The sequence below is a fragment of the Ursus americanus genome, chromosome 21, assembly GCF_024610735.1.
Source record: "Ursus americanus isolate L20-20 chromosome 21, mUrsAme1.1.p, whole genome shotgun sequence".
In the NCBI taxonomy this organism is placed as follows: Eukaryota; Metazoa; Chordata; class Mammalia; order Carnivora; family Ursidae; genus Ursus; species Ursus americanus.
In genome coordinates this window covers 45,277,171-45,299,095 of record NC_142147.1, presented here as the reverse complement: position 1 = coordinate 45,299,095, position 21,925 = coordinate 45,277,171, and the positions used below count along the sequence as shown (strand labels likewise).

The 21,925-nt window shown below is 46.9% G+C and overlaps 1 protein-coding gene and 1 pseudogene across 2 annotated transcripts in view; both read right to left on the bottom strand.

Moving 5' to 3' along the window:
• Positions 1 to 8,468, bottom strand: part of LOC148108271 (cytochrome P450 2A13-like) — a 38,020-nt pseudogene extending 29,552 nt beyond the window's left edge. The window contains exons 1-3 of the transcript XR_015720863.1: positions 8,373 to 8,468; positions 6,798 to 6,988; positions 6,566 to 6,728 (exon numbers count right to left, since the gene is read on the bottom strand). The product of XR_015720863.1 is annotated as a cytochrome P450 2A13-like (transcript). The remainder of the gene's footprint in view (positions 1 to 6,565; positions 6,729 to 6,797; positions 6,989 to 8,372) is intronic.
• Positions 8,469 to 14,245: 5,777 nt separating this feature from the next.
• On the bottom strand, positions 14,246 to 20,858 carry LOC123782854 (cytochrome P450 2A13). Its single transcript, XM_045783301.2, has 9 exons — positions 20,648 to 20,858; positions 20,201 to 20,363; positions 18,997 to 19,146; positions 18,591 to 18,751; positions 17,215 to 17,391; positions 16,648 to 16,789; positions 16,056 to 16,243; positions 15,250 to 15,391; positions 14,246 to 14,709 (listed from the first exon to the last, which is right to left on the bottom strand). Exons 1-9 carry the CDS (start codon positions 20,825 to 20,827, stop codon positions 14,528 to 14,530), a joined length of 1,485 nt encoding a protein of 494 aa, XP_045639257.1. The 5' UTR covers positions 20,828 to 20,858; the 3' UTR covers positions 14,246 to 14,527.
• Positions 20,859 to 21,925: the final 1,067 nt, after the last annotated feature.

Genomic DNA, 21,925 nt, shown 5'->3' with positions numbered 1-21,925 from the left:
GGGTATGAATCCACTTGTAGCATGGATCTAAAACAGCCAGACTCATAGAAGCAGAAACTCATAGAACGGTGATTGCTAGGGTCTAGAGGAAGGGGGAGAAGGGGGGGTTGCTAGTCAATGGGTACAGTTTCCATTTTGGAAGCTGAATAAGTTCTAGAAATTTGCAGCACGACATTGTGTCTGTACTTGACAACTGTATCGGGCACTTAATTTGTTAAGAGGGTAATTATCATGTTAAACGTTCTTTCCACACACACACACACACACACACACACACACGAAAGAAAATGTATGAACTAAAAGATGGAAGGATTTACTGACACCCTAAAAGAGAGGGTTAAAAGTCACTTCAAAGTGATGAATAACAAGGCCTCTGTGATTGCTCGGGTCAACGTTATACATGGAGTAGAGTTTGGTAAGACCGTAATGACTTTTATTTTATATATACTGAATTTAGGTGACAGTGTGTATACCAATGAAAACGATTCAGTTGAAAATATAAGAATTATGGCATAAAGGGCACCTGAGTGGCTTAGTCGCTTAAGCATCTACCTTCGGTTCAGGTTGTGATTTCAGTGTTCTGGGATGGAGTCCCACTTCCGGCTCCCTGCTCAGTGAGGAGTCTGCTTCTCCCTCTCCCTCTGCTACTCCCCCTGCTTGTGCTCTCTCTTGCTCTCTATCTCAAATGAATCGATAAAATCTGTTTAAAAAAAAGAATTATGGCATAAAAATTAGTCTGGAACTGAAAGTCACATGCAAATAAATATCCTATTATTGTCTGGAGAAAGTACCTCCTTAGGTCTTACTCAGCTCAAACTCCTCAGAAAAGAATGCTGGCAAGTGAAGCAACATGTAATGAAGGGGGGACAGCTATCACAAGGATCATTTCTAGATGTTTAGAAATTTTTATTGAAGGCGTGGGAAGATTTTGGAGATAAGATATAGTGTACTTTGAATTCCTGAGAATATTAATGAGTACCAGACAGTCAGATCTTTCCAACTGTGATGCAATATTGTACGAAAAGGTTACTGGACTTGGGTCCTCGGACCCAGCGACAGTAGAAACCAGGCTGGACTCAGAATTTAAAAGCACAGGCAAAGCTTTATCGGGGTTTATGCTCCAGCACGAGGGAGGCAGCACAAAGGGAAGGATCCTCAGGCTGACTTTCCAAGGAGAGGTCAGGGAGAGTTTTTTTTAAAGAAACTTAGGTGGGAAAAGCATGACATCTAAGCATGTAGAATGGGGATTTATTAGTACCTGTTCACTGAAAGGTTATGCTTCTTCCCACGTTGTCTAATCACCAAGTTCAATCTCCACCCTCGGGGGCACCTGGGCGGCTCAGTCGATTAAGTGTCTGCCTTCAGCTCAGGTCATGATCTCAGCGTCCTGGGATCGAGTCCCCCATTGGGCTCTCTGCTCAGCGGGGAGCCTGCTTCTCCCTCTGTCTGCCAGTCTGCCTGCTTATGCTCTCTCACTCTGTGAAATAAATAAATAAATAAATAAATAAATAAATAAATAAAATCTTTAAAAAAAAATCTCTACCCTTGGGGGCACCTGGGTGGCTTAGTAGGTAAAGCGCCCGACTCTTAGTTTCAACTTAGGTCATGGTCTCAGGGTCTTGAGATCCAGCCCTGCCTGGGACTCCGCACTCAGTAAGGAGTCTGCTTGAGATTCTCCCTCTCCCTCTGCCTTTCCCCCCACTCACACACTCTCTCTCAAATAAATAAATAAATAAATGAATCTTCAAAAAAAACACAAAACACCTCTCCACCCTTGGCATGATTTTTAGTATTATAATGAGGGAAAATGTTGGTGAAACTTCGGGACTGGGGGCCCCTGTTGGTACAGACTGGTTTGGTCTGGTCTTAGTAGTCAGCATCCCCTTTTCAGTAAGCATCCTCCCTCCCCATTCCTGCAAGATATGCTAGTCAAGAAGCATAGAGTTTCAACTTTTTTTTTTCTTATGGAGGTAGCTGTAGGGGCATCTGGCCGGCTCAGTTGTTGGAGCATGCGACTCTTGATCTCGGGAGTTGTGAGTTCAAATCCCATGTTGGGCATAGAGATTACTTAAAAAATAAAATCTTAAAAAAAATGCTGGATTTTTGTGGTCAGGTTGAGGGGACCCAAGTCCAGTCTCTGCTCTGTCGACAAAAGACCATATGTTTCTGAGGAGACACACAGGTTTGTTTGTTGCCCAAATAAATTTGTTACCCAAAATAAATCAAGCCAGAGTTCCAAAAGAAGAAAAAACAACAAGTTAAAAGAAGTTAAATGTTCTCCAATATAATTCTACTAACTAGTACAGTGCCGAGTACTTACTAGTTGCAGGGTGATATTTTAAGTATTAACCATACCAATGGCAGGGCACTGACTAATGAGAATGAATAACATTCTTGTCTTTTCCTTTCCTTTTTTTTTAAGATTTTATGTATTTATTTGAAATAGAGAATGAGCTAGAGAGACAGCGAGCACATGATCGGGGCAGAGGCAGAAGGAGAAGCAGCCTCTCTGCTGAGCAGGGAGCCAGAGGCAGAACTTGATCCCAGGACGCTGGGATCATGACCTGAGCCAAAGCAGCCGCTTAACCAACTGAGCCCCCCAGATGCCCCCTTGCGTTTTCCTTTTCTATGTGAGAAGCAGTGATTAAGATCATGGACACGGGGGCCCGGACAAATTGGGTTTTTAACTCCAGCCCTGTCTCTCCCTGGCTATGTGACCCTGGAAGTGATTCAGTCCCTCTGTGCCTCATTTCCCCAGTCTCCAAGGAGAGATGATATCTCAGGATCTAGTTCATGAGTCTCTTCTGGGACATAAATGAGTGAGTATATGTTTCAAGCGTTTAGAATCCTAGGGGCCAGGTGATTCGTTACGGGTAACAGGTTAGCTCTTATTCTCTTTCTCTTGTGTCCTTTTTTCGCTTTCTGTTTCTCGCTTTCCACGTGCCTTTCTCTGCCCATCCCTCTATTAGCCTCCTGTTCTCTCTCTGTCCAGAGTATCTTGTAGGTTTTTCCACCTTGGTTCTTCTTTCTCTGCCCTTCCTCTTTAGTCCTTCACAGTCCTTACCCCCAAGCCTGCCTCCAGGGACTCAGAGTCTACACTGTGGCTTCCTCGATGTGAGAGCAGGAGTTCCAGCTCTGTGTTTATCCTCCTTGCAGCCAGAACCGGCAGAGGTGACCTCACTCTCTTTCGCCACAAACCATCGAACCATCCACCTCCCTAAAGTCAGGCCGACAGTGTCGTGTTCATTTCCAAGATAACTTTCCTAAGAAACGACACAAAAGCTCCAGAGAAAGGGGAGAGACACAGGCAAGTTTCAGGGTCTGTAAGTGGCTAAAACATAAGGCTTCTCCTCCTTGAGGTCTTTTGTTGCCTCCGGGTTGGTAGATAAGCGTGCGAGAGCGACAGAGCATGCAGAAGACTGATGGTAGGGAGAGTGGGAGGGTTTGATGGCAAGGATGATCCAGCCAAAAGAGTGTGACAACGAAGAGAAAGAGCAGCCCATGTGGGCGGGTGGGGGGAAAAACAAAACAAAACAAAACAAAACAAAACAAAACAAAACAAAACAAAACAAAACGGAACAAAACTCAACGCTTGCGCAGGCGCATTGGGACGAGCCTAGGCGGCCTTCTGCCGCCCGATTCAACTGGGGCCAAGTCAATGTCCTCGGGCGCCCCCAGCGGCTGCAGCGAGAAGCTCTGCAGGATGGCGGTGAGGTAGAGGAGGAGCTCCAGGCGAGCCTGCGACTCGCCCAGGGGACGTCCTGGAGATAGGACAAGGTGTGAGCTGAAATGACAGATGAGAAGAGAGGTTGTGATTTGCTCAAGGCCACACAGCTAACAGTGACAGAGCCGAGCCGCAGAAGGGGAGGCCTGGCTTCTGTGCCTTCTTCACCGTTCCTGTAGTCTTTCTCGCAAGTGCCGGATGCACACGGTTGGCAATATCCTAAGTGTTACCTCTTACAATTCTTCCATTTTTCTGCTACTATGTAAACATTAATATTTCCCCCCATTTTAGTGGTAGACTAAATATGAAAAACTAGAACTGCTTCTGTTGCACCAGATGACAATGTCGGTGTAAGCTCTACCTCAAAGGGTTTCATCGCTCTCTGCCTATAACTCCAGAACTGGATAGTCAGAGCTGGGGGTGTCTCTGAGCCCAGGAAGCAGACACTGTTTGAAGCTGCTTGTGTTTCCATAACTGGAAAGGAGGCAGTGAGGATGGGGAGTGGGATCAGGGCTGGGGTGGACATAGGAGAATGGGAATCTGGGCATTCCAAGGCTGTGATTCCCACCCTGTCCGTAGTCAACAGCTGAGAAGGGCATGAAGGTAGGGATCTTCTTGAAGGACTGACCGGCATCCAGAAAGGGCTCACAGTTGAACTCCCAGGGCATCAAGAATTGGCTGGGGTTGTGGCAAACAGGGCTAAGGAGGGTGATGACATCTGTGCCCTGCTGTAGGGGAAGAGGAAATCAGTGGTATGCCCTAGAGACACGGATGGAAAGTTCAGGGAATGACATTGGCAAGCCCTGCACATCATGGATCTTGGGGCCCGTGTAAGGCAAGGCCTGGTGGTCCTCCAGCACCTATAGCCCTGCATGCCCCACCATGAGGTAGATCTCCTCCTGCACGTGGACTGTGAGTGGGGGCCTTAGAAGGGACGGGTGCTGTCATTGAGTCTGGGCCTCTCTGTGGGGACATGTGGGATGGCGAGGGGGAAGCCCAGAACACGTTGCAAGACCCAGTGGCACAGTACAAAATACACCGCTGAATATTAACAGGATGCAGCTAGAATATTCTGGAGCATCGTGCAAAACAAAATGACAAATTGTAATGTAATGACATCAAAATTTCAAGCAACAACAAAATGTCATTTAACTGAAACCTGTAGAGTCACCTGATACATTTGTTTACCCACAAGTTATGAAGGATCAAAGATCAAGGAATAGAGCTTTAAATATCTTTATCTCTTTTTCTTCTTCAAAATGAGGCTAGAGGGGTGCCTGGGTGGCTCAGTCCATTGAGTGGCTGACTCTTGATTTCGGCTCAAGTCATGATCTCAAGGATCAGGTCCTCACCGGGCTTGCACTCAGCTCAGAGTTTGCTTGTCCCTCTCCCTCTGCTCCTCCCCTGCTCACATTCTCTCTCTCCCCTCTCTAATAAATAAATAAATAAAATCTTAAAAATAAATAAATAAAATGAGGCTAGGGGTGCTCGGCTGGTTCAGTCAGTAGAGCATGCGACTCTTGATATCAGGGTCATGAGTTTGAGCCCCACAATGGATGTGGAAACTCCTTTAAAAGTAAAATAAAATAAAATTAGGTTAAAGTAGAATTTACCTCACACATTATGGTGAGGATTCATTTTACAAATGTAAAACACTAAGGTTAATTCATTATACACGGTAGTGCTATTTCCTAGTTGCAAATCTGGTTTTCTAAGTGTTTGCTTTAGGTTTATATTGGGTATCTTGAACATATCACAGTCTATCTTCAAGTAATATGTACCACCTCACGCAATCTGTAAGAACCTAAGGATAGCATTGTGCAATTTTCTTCCTCCTGGCCTTTTGCATGTGTTAGAAATCCTACCATGTATCATCATTATTTTTGCATTAACACCCAAATACTTTCTAAAGAGTTTTTAAAAATAAGAAAGAAGTCGGGACACCTGGGTGGCTCAGTCGGTTGAGTGTCTGACTCTTGATCTCAGCTCAGGTCTTGATCTCAGTGTTGTGAGTTCAAGCTCCCATGCTGGGTTCCCTACCCTACTTAAGAAAAAAAAGTCCTTTATATTTACATACATATTTATCATTCTGCAGTTCTTAGGACCTTTGTAGACATCTCTGTTGGTACCATTCTCCTTCTGCCTGAAAGAGTTCCTTTGATATCTTTTGTAGTGCAGATCTGCTGATGATGATTTCATTCCAATTTCATAGACTTTAGAAAGTCTACTTTCCTTCATTTGTTGACATTTTTCATTGGGCATTAAATTCTAGATAGATAACCTTGTTTTTCTGTTACATAATGTGTGGGATTTGGTGACTGGATTTGTACAATTTAGATGGAGAATCAGTATTGGAGACCAGTCAAATTGGACAGTATTTGGGATCGAAGATGGAGCTAGAAGTTGGGAGAAAACCATGAATTCATTTTGACCAATAGGATTGGGATGGGATTGATTATAGAAATTTATAATGGGGATTTAGGTAGGTTTATGTAGAACATCAGAACTGGTTCTGGATAATTTGACTTGTCACTTGAGATGGAAGTTGATAATGAGATTGATGTCAAAATAAAGATTGGGATGAGAATGGTTGGGATGAGCTTGAAATGGAAAGGGGGATTGGAATAAAATACACGTTAAGATAGTTATTGTATCTGGGGAAGGTGAAGTTTGGACAACTTTATCCCTGGTTCTGGACTCTGCAGTTTCCATGTCTTCTCATGTCGCTAGCAAGATCAGTGACCCTGAAGGACACCAAGATGGAAGAACTATCTCCCTCTTTCATGCTGCCATAATGAGGAAAGTGTTTTTTGGGATGGAGGAGAGCAGGAACAGGCTTACCATTTTCCTTGTTGAACTTGGAAAATAAGAGGAAGTCATTCTGGTCAATGAAGTCCTTATCATGGTCCACAAGGGCCTCCTTCACTGCTTGGTATCCCCTGAGGACAACCAGTAGCCTGGATCCCAGATACAAGGTGTATACAGAGCCATACTCCTTACTCAGCTATGGGCAGCAAGACCGAGCTTACATTTGGCTCCCTTGTTTCCCCTCCCCAAGCTGAGGGGCCCACACCTCTCTGAGGGACATCAGCACTTTTGGGAAGCCAAGCTGCAGCATTTTTCCCAGTAGTGAGAGGGATCTGGGCCCTGGGGGAAGTTGGTCCTTGCATCTTGAGTTGAGGGTCAGGAATAGACGGGTAAGAATCAGGGGCAGGAGATGGCTGTACTCAAAATGTCCATGGTGAAGGCAGTTACAGGCAATACCTGAAAGGAAAAGTGGGAGAGATTGTGGCTGGGCAGGGGATCTTTGCCTCTCTCATCTCCATTTGGTACATGCCTTCCCTAGATCCCAGATACAGGGGAAGAGGAGGAGAGGAAAAGAAGCAGAGAGGAATAGAGACAGGGAATCTGTCTAGAGAGAGAAAGGGTGGGAAGGTGAACAGGAAGGAGAGAGAGAAAGAGTAGCAGAGGCATAAAGAGGCAGTGACAGAGAGAGAAACATGAAGAAAGAGGTAGTCAGAGAGACAAAGAGGAAACCAGACAGACATCAAGGAAGACAGAGAAACAGGGAAAAGGACAGAAAGAGCTTGGCAGTGAGTGACTTACACAGGGATAGAGAGACAGAGGCAGAGATAGAGGAAGAAAGAGACAGAACTTACACCCAGAGAGACATTGGAGAGAGGGAGACACTGAGAGAAAGAGAGAGAGAGAGAGAGAGAGGTCACCTTTCCCCTTCTCCTCCTCTCTTTTTCCCTCCATCTCTCTGTCTCCTCATCCCTGTGTCTGTCTCCATCTTTCCACATTTCTACATCTTTTTCATAGTTCCCGGTTGACATGGTTCCCCTTTGACGTTGTTCAACAGGTGCCTCAGGGGTTTTGTGCAGGGAAGAGGGTAGGGCAGTGGGAGAAAGTTCCAGAGCAGTTCTGACCATCCCCCTGGTTCATTGTCTGGGCAATAGGGAATTCCCCATGGTGCCCAAATGGCTGAGCTGGGAGATGTAGGATGAGGAGATCCAGGGGTTGTCCCTCTCTTCCTCATAGTCCCTGGAATCCTATGTGGTAGACATTGTGAGTGAAAAAGTTGGCAACCCTCAGAATAGTACATTGTGACTGTTTTTTGGGGTAACAGAAAAATCCTGAAAACATTTATCCTTGGATCCAACCAGTCTTAGAACCATGAAACTTTAGAATCATAGACACCTCAATCCTCTGGAACGTAAGCTCCATGAAGACAGGGATTTTGTCTATTTTGGGGGCTGTGAATATCCACACAAAGCTTCAGTGGCAGAGGTGGGCTAAGATCCACATCTCTAAAACATACCCATTGTACCTTCACGCTCTCATCTCCTATCTGAAACCAGAACTCCCATTCCTGAGTTCCTCATCCACTCCCCCCCACTCCTGCCCTGCTCTGCTGACTGTCAGCTTGGAGAAAGGGGGAGAAGAGCAGGTGCCCACATTCTCCTCCCTCATCCCTGCCTTCCCCATCACCTCTTTCAGGGATTTCAACAGGTTCTCCACATGCACACCCAGGATATTTCTTACAAAGTGTTTGCCTACAGAACTGATGAACTATGGCCCCAAGCTACTGGGGAGGAAGCCTGAGAACCACACAGCACTGACCAGGTCCTTTATGTTCTTGAATCACCACTGTCAGCAGCTCCCAGATATTATCAGGGCCTTTTGCATCAAGCCCAAAGGAGATGATGGGGAGGGAGGTGCTGGGTGCCTCCCACTGAGTCATTGTTCCTGGCCCTGCTAGACATATTAGCTTGCCAGGGCTGCAGGAACTACGTACCGCACCCGAGTGGCATAAATGTCAGAAATCCATTGGCTCAGTTCTAGTATCTGTCTCTCAGCACCCCTCAGGCTCTGTGTTGTTGGACTCTGCCTTTCTTCCTTCTTAGCTACTCCTTTCCCCAAATTCTCCTGTTACTTATTTCTCTCTCCATCACATCCCATTCAGCTGCCACATCTCGATAATTGGAGTGTGTTGTCTCCTCCGTGGATTTGCATGGATACATGGGGGAATCCCCACTCCAGGTGCTGTGGGAGGGGCCTCCACACCTGCAGGATTTTCTGAGTCACTCTCTTTCAAATCCACTGTGCTCTGGCCCAGTTCTTCTCTTGCCTAACCAGCTCCATTCCCAGATTCAGCTGTTCAGAAAACAAACCACACACTGGATGTGGTCATGACCCTTTGACAGAATGCTATAGGAACAGGAGGTGTGAAATCACACAGCCTTCAGGAGAAGACTCTGGAGGAGTGGGAGTGGATTTTCTTTCCCCCAAGACACACTCTGTGCCTAGAAATAGAGGGGAAAGTTCTAGTAGTATGTGGGAGAGAAGTTGGACTCAGAAAAGGAGTCGGTGGATGTGGTGCCTTTTCAGCTCCAGTCTTCTGCAGGCATCCAGGTACTTTTGGGTGTGAGTTAATTGGGGGTTGCAAGTTCATAGAAGGGAATTCTGCTTCTTTCTCATACTTGCCAAGGTGGGATTGGGTATTCTAGGAGCTGGACCGGTTTGGGGCCGACTGAAGTTCTGCTTTCCTCCCTCTCCTTGCCCTTCTATCTTGCCAATCACTAAATCAGAAGACAGGCTAAGGACTTGCACACAAACTAGCTTCCCCAACTAGGTAAGGTGATGGTGAGTAGAGCTGTGCTGCCTTGTGGTGCACTGCTGAGTACTGTTGAACCTCTCATTTAGCCGACCTTAAGTTGAAAGTTCCACTAACGAGTAGGCATTTTGGGACAGGACTATGGTAACAGGGACTCCTTAATGTGGCCATGGACCATGTGTCTTTGTCTGGGCTTCTTTGTGTGTCTCAGAATGAAGCTGTGACTCATGCTAGACTCAGGGGAAAGATTATACCTTGTAGCTGATAAGTCATCTGTCCCAACCAGGCTTTGACCCCAGATACAGAGCACTCAGAGGAAGGGCTATACCCTGCGATGCGTGAATCCATTGGGTGGCCACTCATGAAAGAGCCATCTCTAGGGAGCTGAAAAAGAGAGGGAGAGAAGAGGAAATAAGCCACTGTAGGTGGCATGCTGAGGTCCACACTCTACGAGTGGACTGCTCACCAGAACCCTCCGATTCCTATGCTGCTGCTGCCCGAGCCTCTGTTACAGCAAGGGTCCAGATCCGTAGGGGTATAGGGAAAAACATCCAGTGCACCCCTTGGCACATTAAAGAGATTAATTCAAACCTGACTAAAGCATTATAGAGTAACCACTGCCATGGTTCCTGACTTTTTCATCCGTCAACGGACATTTAGGTTGTTTCCATATTTTGGCTACTATGAATTATGCTGCCACGAACTTAAGAATGCAGCTATCTCTTGGAGATAGTGTTTTCACTTCCTTTTTACATATACCCAGAAGTGGATTTCTGGATTGCGTGGTAGTTCTATTTTTAATATTTTGAGGAACAGCATTCCGATTTCCATCGTGGTAGTAAATTGGTGGTCTACCAAATTACATTCACACCAGTGCTGCACAAAGGTTCCAATCCACTAAATCAGCAGTATTTGTTATCTCTTATCTCATGAGAGCCAAAAGATGTGAAGTAATATCTCATTGTGGGTTTGGTTTGCATTTCTCTTATGAATAGTGATATTGAGCTCCTTTTCATATATCTGTTGGCCATATGTATGTCATTTTTTTTAAGGTAGGCTCCACACCTGCATGGAGCCCAACATAGGACTTGAACTCACAACCTGAGATCAAGACCTAAGCTGAGATCAAGAGTCAGATGCTTAACCGACTGAGCCACCCAGTTGCCCTTGTTTGTCTTTTCTTGAATAATGTCTTTTCATGTCCTCTGTCCAATTTTTAATCTGGTGGGTTTTTTTTTTTCATTTGGGGGTTCTTTTTTTATTTTGAGGTGTTTTTTTGCTATTGAGGTATGAGAGAGGCTGAATGACATTCCATGGTGTGTGTGTGTATCACATTTTCTTTATCCAGTCACTGAATTGTAAAGCAAAAATAAGCAAGTGGGAGTACGTCACTGAGAAGTTTCTGCACCGCAAATGAATAATCAACAAAATGAAAAGGCAACCTCCAGAATGGGAGAAAATATGTGCAAAACACTTACCTGATAAGCATAAATACTTCCCCCACTTCAGGATCTGTGAGCACACATTATATTTAGTTGTAATGTCTTTGGTCTTCTTTAATCTGGAATAGATTCTCAGCTTTTGTCTTTCTTGACCTGGATATTTTGAATAGCAGAGAATAATTGTTTGGGAAACTGTCCAGACTTCAATCTGGAGTTGCTCGATGTTTTCCTATGCATTTCTTCCAGCACAGTTTTTAATCCTTTGGAAGGCAAAGCCTTTTTCAATAGACACTTAACGTGGCATCGCACCAAAGCCTAACTTTGGGCTTCCATAAACTCCACAGAAATGGACTTTGAAGAAAGTCCTTTCAGTTTCTAGTGTCTGTTGTGTCACAGTTTCATTAGGCACTATAGTCAAGCCTTTAGAGATAGGATTATTAAATGCCACATGATGGGACGCCTGGGGGGCGGGGGGCACAGTCAGTTAAGGGTCTGATTCTTGGTTTCAGGGTCGTGATCCAAGGGTCATGAGATCAAGCCCCGTGTTGGGCTCTATGCTCAGCAGTCTGCTTAAGGCTCTCTCCCTCTGCCCCTCCCCCTGTGTGCTCTCTCTCTTTCTCTCTCAAATAAATATATAAATAAATCTTTTTTAAAAAGCCGCATGACTGTTCACAGTGACCTCAAGCTAACAGGACATTTTAGATCATCTGCAGATAAGATTTTTGCCCCGTAATCTGCCTACAGATTTGACTCACCTTAAAAAAAAAATCCTAGTTACTCTTTTTAAAAAACCTGTTTTTACATACAATAAAATTTGCTTTTTACAAGGAGATTTTACAAAGGCATAGATTCTTATCACCACCACTGCAGATAGGATACTGAATAATTTCAACAGCCCAAAGAGTTATCTTGTGCTATACTTTGTATTCATATCCTTACCTCACCTCTACCTTCTGGCAACCATGGATGTGTTCTCTGTTTCAAGATTTTTGCCTCTTCCAGAATTTCACATAAATGAAATAAGGCAGTATACAACCTCCTGAGACTGGCTTCTTTGACCTAGCACAATGCCTTTGCAGGTCATCCAAGCTGTGTGTATCCACGGTTGTTAGTTCCATTGCCGAGTAGTATTGTTGGATGAATCTGACAGTGTGTTCATGCATTCAACTCTGAAAAACATTTGGGCTGTTTGTAGCTTGTGGAGATTACCAATAAAGCTCCTGCAAGTATTCATGTGCAGGTTTTGTGTGAACGTGAATTCTCAGTTCTTGAGAATAAATACCTGGAAATGGGATTTTGGGTCATCTGATTAAATGTATATTTAGCTTTTAAGGAAACCACCAAATTGTTATCTAGAGTAACTGCACTATTTTGCATTGCCATCAGCAATATAGAAGAATTCCAGGTGCTCCACATCTTTGCCAATGCTAGGTACTGTTATTATTCTTTATTTTAGTCATTCTAATAGGTGTGTGGGGTATCTCATTAGGTTTTATTTTGCATTTCCCTAATGACTATGATGTTACACATTGATTCATGAGCTTGCTTGTCATTCATATATCTTTTTTAGTGAAGTGCATGTCCAAAAATTTAGCCCATTTTTAAATTGGGTTGTTTGTTTTCTTATGTTGAGGTTCGGAAGTTTTTTTACATACTCTGTATATAAGTCCTTTGTTTTATATATGAGTGGTGGTTACCTGAATCTACAGGTGTGATAAAATTGCACTGAAACACACACACACACACACACATACACACACACATGGATGTAAAACTTGTAAAATCTGAACAAGTTCTGTAGATTGTACTAACACCAATTTCGTGGATGTAAAACTTGTAAAATCTGAACAAATTCTGTAGATTGTACTAACACCAATTTCCTGGCTTTTAGTATTGTACTATAGTTATGCAGAATGTTACCATTAGGGGAAAGTGGAGAAAGAACACACAGAACTTCTCTGTACTTTTTTTTTTACAACTTCTTGTGAATCTATAACTACATCAAAATTTAAAAAAAAAAGAGGAAGTGTAGCCAAGTTGACAATAGATATTGAATCCGTAGTCTTCAAAACAACTTAAAAGTTTTTTTCCATTAATTTCTGCATTAATATTTGTTTCCTTCCTTATGCTATCTTTGGATTTTCCTTCTTTTTTTCTTTTTTTAAGATTTTATTTATTTATGTGACAGGAAGAGAGCACAAGCAGGGGGAGGGGCAGGCAGGGGGAAAGAGAGAAGCAGGGTCCCCACCCAGCCGGAAGCCCAACGCAGGGCTCTATCCCACGTTCTTTTTTTTTTTTCTTATAATAATATTTTTTTATTATATTATGTTAGTCACCATACAGTACATCCCTGGTTTTTGATGTAAAGTTCGATGATTCATTACTTGTGTATAACACCCAGTACACCATACAATACGTGCCCTCCTTACTACCCATCACCAGCCTATCCCATTCCCCTACCCCCTCCCCTCTCTATCCCAGGACCCTGGGATCAATACCTGAACTGAAGGCTTAACCAAATGAGCCACCCCGGCACCTCTATCTATGAATTTTCTATGTTGTTCTTTTCCAACTTTTAAAGATGGACACTTAATTTTTATGTTAATTTTTAGACTTCCTTCCTCTCCAGTATGAAAATGTAAGGCTACAAACTCATCTCTAAACAGAGCTTTTGCTGAATCCCAAGGGAACATTGGAAAGTGTGATTCTTCATTCTTTATCCTTCTTCAAAATTGTTTTAGCTCTTTCTTTGCCTTTCCATAATTTTTCAAATTAATGTCTAAATCCATACCAAAAAAATCTTGTTGTCATTTCTATAATAATTGCGTTAGACCTATATATCAATTTGGGGAGAGCTGGCTTTTTTACTATACTGATCTTCCAATCTATGAACATGGTATGTCTCTCTATTTAAAAAATATGTAATTTCAGGGGATGCCTGGGTGGTTCAGCCAGTTAAGCATCTGCCTCCAGCTCAGGTCCTGATATCAAGCCCCTCATAGGGCTCCCTGCTCAGTGGGGAGTCTGCTTCTTCCTCTCCCTCTGACCCTTCCCCTTGCTTGTGCTCCTTCTTTCTCTCTCAAATAAATAAATAAAATATTTAAAAAATACAAGTTCTTTCTTTCATCAGTATTTTGTAGTTTTCACCCTACAGGATCTGTACATGTGTTGTCAGATTTATACTTAAGTATTTTGTTTTTTTCAGTGACTGAAGTGTTATTGTGTTTTTAATTTTGATTTCCTAAAATATATACAAAAAAAAGAAAAAAGGCTTTTGTATGTTTAGTGACCTTACGAAACTCATTTTTTAAGAGGATTTTTTTTTCTTCTTGTAGATTCCTTGGGAATCAGTTAAGCTTTGTCACATGTAAAATGGGCATGTACACCGTTCCCTGACACATAGGTTTGTGAGCATTAAGTGATGTAAGTGTGTAATGTTTTTAGCACAGAACTGACGCAGAGTTTGATACAATAAATAATAGGCATTATTATTATTAACAGTATAGTGAGAGGTTCTCCCTCTCACCCCACCTCTTAAAGATCTATCTCTAGCAAGGTCAACAGACAGGGTCCGTTCCTTTCATCTTCCTCTCCTATTCACCTTGCTCCTTCCTTCCCCCTAAGCCACCTCCCTCCGGCTAGCCCCGCCCCTCCCTTAACCCCACCCTTATCAGTAGTCTCACCCCTAATCCCTCCCTCCACCTTGCTCTTCCCCCCCAGCCCTGCCCTCCCATAGCCCCTCCTTCAGCGAGGCTGGAAGCTCATGGTGTAATTTCGTGGGATGGTACCAAAGCCCACGAACTTGGGGGACACGTCGATGTCTTTGGGCAGCTGCGGGGACTTGAAGCGGAAGTTCTGCAAGATGTTGGTGAGGAAGAGAAAGAGCTCCATTCTAGCCAGGCCTTCTCCGAAACAGTACCGCTTTCCTGAAGACACAGAATGGGAGGGCTGGAGGTGAGGCCTGCTCTCACTGCCCCCTTGCCCCACTATCTACCCCCAAATACTTTCTCCCAGGGAGAAATGGTGGCTTGGAATATGGTGGCTGGAGAGATTTTCAGAGACATCTCTAATCTTCTCTGAGCATCCTTTTCCCTTGTGCATGGGATGGGGGTAAGGTAGCTGTAGCAATGGGAAATTTAAATGCCCTTTCCCTCCAAGTATACACTCAGATATGCCTGCTGGGCTCTCATCTCCAAGCGAGGACTCTAAACAATTTAAGTGACTTGGACAAATCTCTGACTCACTAAGGGCTTTGATTTGCCCCATCTCTGAAACAGGTGTGATCATCCTTATCCTTTAGCTTAAGCTCAAGTAGTTATGGGGGTTGCAGCTGATGGGTTCCAAGGTAGATCATGAGAGGGACTTCCATGCTGTAGAAAGACACCAGGCTACACCTTGAAGAGAGAGCTGGGATGAAGGAGGCCCTGTTGGTGGGAGCGGTGGCTTGGCACAGACTGGTCTCTTACCAATGGAGAAGGGCACAAAAGCATCACTCTTCTTAAACTGCCCATTCTCATCCAGGAAGTGCTGGGGGTGGAAGTCACGGGGGTTGGAGAAGAACTTGGGGTCTCTTAGCACGGAGCCCAGCATAGGGAACACTTCGGTGCCCTGGTGAGGAGGAGAGGGGGTATTTGATAAGCCAGAGTCGGGGTAGAGTATGCCGCAAGTGCATGGAGGTTAGAGGGACAATTAGGGTGCCCCAGATGATGAGATATGGGAGGTGTGGGAGTGTGGGTCCTCTCAGGGAGGAGCTTTGGGAGACAGGAAATTCATGTCTCTGAGATAGGAAGCTATGCAGACATGGGGTTTATGTCTCCTGAAAAGGGCAGTTTGAAGAACACAGGTTCTGTGTGTCTTAGGACAGAAGGTGTGGGGCATGTGCAGTTCATGTCTCCCAAGGCGGGAGGTTGAAAGGGCATGGGGGTTCTGTTTCCAGAGACAGGAAGTTTTAAAGACATTGGGTTTGTGTCTCTCTAGGCGGGATGTTTGGGGGACATGAGACTCGTGTCCTTGAGGGAGGAGGTCTAGAGATGAAGTTCATGTCTTTTGAGAGAGGACATTTAGGGACATAGCGTTCATAAATCCCTGAAGCAAGAGCTCTGGGGGAGATATAGGGTTCAAGAATCTCTGAGTGGGAAGGTTAAAGGGTCATGGTGGTTGAGGAAGTGTTTGATTGGGCAGTGGGACAGGGGCTGAGAAGCTTCTAAGGGGAATGGGGTGCTGGGTCACAGGGAACAGGTAGGAGGTCCCCCTAGGCAGGACAGGAAAGTACCTTGGGGAGGAGGAACTCTCGAAACTTGGTGTCTTTGGTGACTCTGCGGGCCACGCCCATGGGGATTATGTCTCCAAATCTTTGGATCTCGTGGATCACTGCCTCTGTGTAGGGCATCTTGGCCCGATCCTCAAACTTGGGCTGACGGTTCTTGCCAATTACCCGGTCAATCTCCTCATGGACCTTGGCTGTGGGAAGAAAGGGAAAGTGTTTAGGCATCTGGAGGTCTCAGGGCAGGGACGATAGTCCAAATATGCACATCCATGTGTGATGTGGACATAGACCATTCGAAACAGACCTTGGCCATAAACATGTTGGTGCAGCGTCCTATTCACCTGGTCTCAACTCTATGTGGTCTCACATACATCTGACTCAGCACAGGAGCTATTTACCCATCAGTTCAGATATTTTCAGTATTTTAACAGCCAGTGAAACTCAGCTGGTGCTTATCAGAGAGTATCACCTAGCATCTGGATAACAGGGTATGGCTGAGGTTCCAGGGATCTAGGAAAGGTGGGGACATTGCAGTGGGCTCAGAGGAAGTGTGAGGGTCTGTGGCTCCCACCTCACTGCCCCACCCCCACAGCCTTACCCTCCACATCTGGGTGCTTCATGAGCAGCAGGAACCCGTACCGCAGGGTTGTGCTGACCGTCTCGGTGCCCGCAAAGAAGAGGTTCAGTGTGGTCAGCACCAGGTTCTTCAAGTAGAACTCCGTGTTGGGGTTGTTCTGCTCCTGCAGGGAGATAGGGCTTCAGGCCAGGCCCACTGCCCTCAGGGCTCTCAGAGGCCTTCCGGGGTCTTCCATTTGGACCCAGCTCTCTTAGGTCCAGACCAGAGGTGGGAAGAGAGACCCTACTTCTGCCAGGGCTTTGTTCAGGCGGATGGCTCTGGCCAAATGCCCTCCCCACACTCTTTCCCCGACTGCCTACCTGTCCTTTACTCATCAGCCCTGGGTCACTTTTTACAGTAGGAATATGAGCAGAGGGGTACAGAGAGCAAGTGGGCAGTGTGGAAGTGTTGCTTTATGGTTCCCACACAGGTCCCTCCATGGCAAGTGCTGGCAGATGGATCAGCCACCGTTAATGTTCTTGAGATTGTGAGGATGTTATGAGGGGCTGCCTGGCTTTGCAGCTCTCCGCACTGGCTGCTGGGCTGTACCTCCTGCATGCGGATGAGGAAGGAGTCGATGAAGTCCCTCGGGGAGTTGGGGTCCAGGGTGCGTTGGTTCTGCTCCACCTTCTTGGCTATGAAGTCCTCCAGACCCTGCAGCTCCTTAAATGCCTGTTGCTGTGGCCCTGGTAGGTGTTTCATCACTGAATAGAACATCTCATAGAGCTGAGGATGGGGAGAGACGAAAGGCAGGAAGGATAGTTGTTAGCGGGCTGGTTCTGATGGGAGCCTGAGCTTTCTTGGAACAAGGAAGGCACCGGGTTAAAGACATCTGTCCAGGTGTTTAGGATTTATATGGCGCTTGATGAGAGGAGATAGCTAAGTTTTCAGGTGAGTTACGTGTGAGGGCCCCTGTCCCAGAATGTAGGTGAGATGGATTGGGACACATATCCAGGTTTCAGTTATTTGGGTGTGGCTGGATTGGACAACGCATCTAGGTGTTCAGATATTCAGTTGCTGTTGAATTGGGAGACTCTTGTTCAGGTGTTTACCTATTTTTTCTGACTGATATGGTGAGTCACCTGTTTAGATCTCTAGGTGTGGAGTAGGCTAGTTGGAAACAACTATCCAGATATTTAAAGGATATAGAATGGTGGCTTCTGTGTAGGGGTTGAGGTATTAGAGGGGGGCAGGTATCAATTGTTGAGGTGGGGGAGATACCTGTTCATGTGTTTCAGATATTCACAGAGGTGATGGGGGGCACTTCTGTAAGTGAGTCAGCTGGGTTGGGGGACACTATATGGGTGTTTGGGGAAACATCTATCCAAGTGTTTACATGTGTACGGGTCTTCTCCGTTGGGGCACCTGTTCTGATGATCAGGTGTTTCAGTGGGCTCTGTAGGGGCACTTACCTAGGTCCAGTAGGCTGGTTTGGCACACCTGTGTACATACCAAATGATTTTGGTGGGCTGTATTTTATAGCACCAGGTGTTCATGTATTCAGGAGGTGGGCTGAGGTGGTCACTTGTGAAGGGGTTAAGATATAAGAGATGGACTGTCTTAATAGGGACCAGCAGGTGAGTTGGGATGAGGACACATGCCCCAGGCAGCAAGGCTGGGTGGATAACATGCCTCTTGCCTGCAGGCTCTATTCTTTGTTTGTTTGGTTTGGTTTTTGTTTGTGGTTTGTTTTGTTTTGTTTTGTTTTGTTTTGTTTTGTTTTGTTTTTGGTGGAGGGAGCATCTGTTGAGAATCCAGGTGTCCTTGGAAAGTGGGTATTCTGGTGTAACTGTTCACTGTCCAAGAGCAGTTTTGATGGAACCTGGTCTGGAGGAGGATGGGAGTTTGGGGCACCTGTCTCTGTGTGGGAGAGCAGTTTGTGGGTTGTGGTAGGGGTGTTGTAGAGCCAGACTGGGACGGGTTACCTGCCCCATAGAGGTAGCTGTGAACTGGAAGCTTCCCAGCATCATACTCAGCAGTGACAGGAACTCTTTGTCCTCATAGTCAAAGCGGTCCCCAAAGACAATGGAGCTGATGACATTGGACACTGTTCGGCTCAGGAAGAAGGTGGGATCGATGAAGGCACCTGGGGAACGGGATGGGGTTGGGGAGAGACTGGGATTTGGGGGAGCGTCAACTGGGCAGTCTTATGCCTGCCTGAGAATTGGAGGAAGGCACTGGAGTGAGGAGCCAAACTTCCAGCACAAGACCCCTGAGCCTAGAGCCCAGATGCCTTCCCCCAATCCAGTCCCCTTCCAGAGGAGAAAGCTCGCGTTTGCGCGCAACCGTGTGGATGTACTCCTCCTCCTTGCTCACTCCCGCCCAGCTCACCCCGCGTGTCGCGAAGGGCCTCGATGAGGAAGCCTGCCTCCTCCTGGATGCGCTCCTCAATGCCACGCTTGCCCACTCCAAAGTCCCGCAGCGTAGTGATGGAGAAGCGCCTGAGCTGCTTGGCGCGCTCCCCGTTGCTGAAGGCCACGCCTGGGGAGGGAGCATAAAGGTGTGGTGAGGCAGGGAGGGGCGGGGACAGAGGTGGGCAGAGGTGAGCCCAGAGCAGGAGAGGGAGGATGGGTTGGGGGCGGGGAGACAGGGCGAAACACAACTCAGGGTCAGAGAAATACTAAGAGAGATAGAGACCGGGTTGGAAGAAAAGAATCAGGAAAAAGGTAAGTCAGATGCCCATGGAAACCGAGATACATAAACACAGAGAAAGAGGGGCGCCTGGGTGGCTCAGTCGTTGGGGGTCTGCCTTAGGCTCAGGGCGTGATCCAGGCATTCTGGGATAGAGCCGGGCATCAGGCTCTTCCGCTAGGAGCCTGCTTCTTCCTCTCCCATTCCCCCTGCTTGTGTTCCCTCTCTGGCTGGCTGTCTCTATCACTGTCGGGTAAATAAATAAAATCTCAACACACACACACACACACACAGAGAGAGAGAGAGAGAGAGAGAGAGAGAGAGAGAGGGAGGGAAGGGGAGGAGGAGTCTGACCTTTGTGGAGATCTGGAAAGTGACAATAAAAATCATGAAGGATCCTAACGCTGAGCTGGAGAAAGAGGAAAATGTGGAGAGAACAGAGAGGGTCTGGAGAGAGGAGAAGATGTTTCCAGAGATGGAGGCATGGGGTGTGAAATAGAAACAAGGTGAGATTCTCACACAGGGGAGGAAGAGGCAGACAGAGGGAGGCAGAGGCATGGGGAAGCTCAGAAGCTAAGAGGGAGGAAGAGGCAAGGACACCAGGATGGAGGACCGGGGTTCCAAGACAGAAATCCCAAGAGCTCCTCCCAGACCCAGAGGAAGAAGAGGCATCCGTGAGAGAGAACAAGGAGATGGGACGAGAAGCAGGGGGAATAGAGACACAGACACCCTGAGTCAAGCTAGAGAAGACCAGGTGAGAGGCCACAATAACCAGGGACAAGACAGAGGGAAGCAGGGGTAGAACTCAGCCACAGCCTTGGGCCAGCGAGTCAGGAGAAGAACAGTGGGGAAACTGAGGCCATCAAGTGTGCCTGGGCACACGCCCCCACCCAGAGCTCCTCACCATAGCCTTTGAAGAGCCAGTCGAAGGTGGCCTGTTCGCCTCGCCCGCTGAATTCCTCAGCCTGGTCCACCAGAGCCTCCTTCACCGCCTCGTGTCCACACAGCACCACGATGCGCCGGGGCCCCACGTGGACTGTGAACACCGGGCCATAGCGCTCACTGATCTGGAGGAGGTAGGAGTGCTTAGAGGCTGTGGCCCCCACTGGGAACTGGCCCTGTGCCCAGCCCTCACCTATGCGTGTATTTCCCCCAGGTTCTGACACTCAAGGAGCTGGACATCCCAAGACCTGCTCTTTCTCGTCTAGGACCCTGCTGCCCAACCCGCAAATTTCCACTTTCTTAAGACTCTGGTCCAACCCTGCCCCATCCCCTGCCACCAAGTCCCAGCTCAGTGAGGCAGGCTCCTAGCCCCACCCCATTCCACCCGTTCCGTCCCGTGTCCTGACACCTTCATGAGAGAGTTGGACATCTGCTGTGTGTTCAGCTGCAGGTAGTTCCCGATGAAGGGCAACGGGGTGGGTCCTGGAGGGAGCTTCCCCCCGAGTTTCTTCTGCCTCCAGACAGACATCAAGACCATTAGGGTCAGGCAGGCCAGCAAAGCCACCAGAAGCAGCCCTGAGGCCAGCATGGTGGCACCGGGAGACAAGGTCAGATGGTGATGGCTGGGGTGGTTTGCCTTTATACCACGCGGGAGAGAAAGGCGGAGTTTGGTGCTGATTATATAATTGTACCATTTCACTTCCCAGCTATACCCCCCCCACCCTGGACTCATCGCTGAGCTTGGCACACAGCCAGATGGCAGGAGGAGGGGACCCCAGGAGGATTAACAGGGAGTAGGCCCCAAGACAGAGTGTGCTGCCCCTTCAGGAGGGACGACCCCAGGGCTATAGAATTGAGTGAAGCAGTAGACAAATTCCTGAACTGAAGAGTTTAGAATACTTGTATGTGGAGCCCCCTGAGCTTTGGATTTTCGGTCTCAGAGTGAGAAGGGACCCTAACATGGTAGATGTTGAGGTCTCCAGAGAAAAGAATCCAGAGATCCGGGTTTAAGAGTGTTGGAATGGGGAGCACTCGGGTGGCTCAATCTGTTAAGCCGCTGACTCTGGATTTTGGCTCGGTCATGATCTCGGGGTTGTGAGATAAGCTCAAGATCAGGCTCCAAGCTGGGCTGGATGGGGAGCCTCCTTAAGATTCTCTCTCTCCCTCTCCTCCCTCTGCCCCTCCCTCTCCTTCTGCCCCTCCCCCTCGCTTTGCCCTCTGCCCACAGATCCCTCTGCCCCTTTTTGTCTCCTCCCTTGCCCCCCTGCCAAGCATTCCTTCGCTCTCTCTCAAAGGAAGAAAGAAAGAAGAAAGAAAGAAAGAAAGAAAGAAAGAAAGAAAGAAAGAAAGGAAGAAAAGAGTGTTGAAACGGGACAGCATGTGTGGCTGTGGATTTGGATTTGGGGTTTTTGATGAGGAGGGATGTACATTTAAAGGTCTCAGGAGGGGAGTGGGTGCCTGGGTGCCTCAGTCAGTTAAGCATTGGACTCTTGATCTCCGTGCAGGTCTTGATCTCATGATTGTGAAATCAAACCCAGCGTTGGGCTCCAGACTGGGTGTGGAGCATACTTTAATAATAAAAAAAGGTCTTGGGAGGGGAGATCCCAGGGAGTGGATTTGAGGGTCTCGGGGGGAGGGAGGACCCCTGCCTGTCATGGGCGATTCCCAGAAGAAGTATACGGGAGTC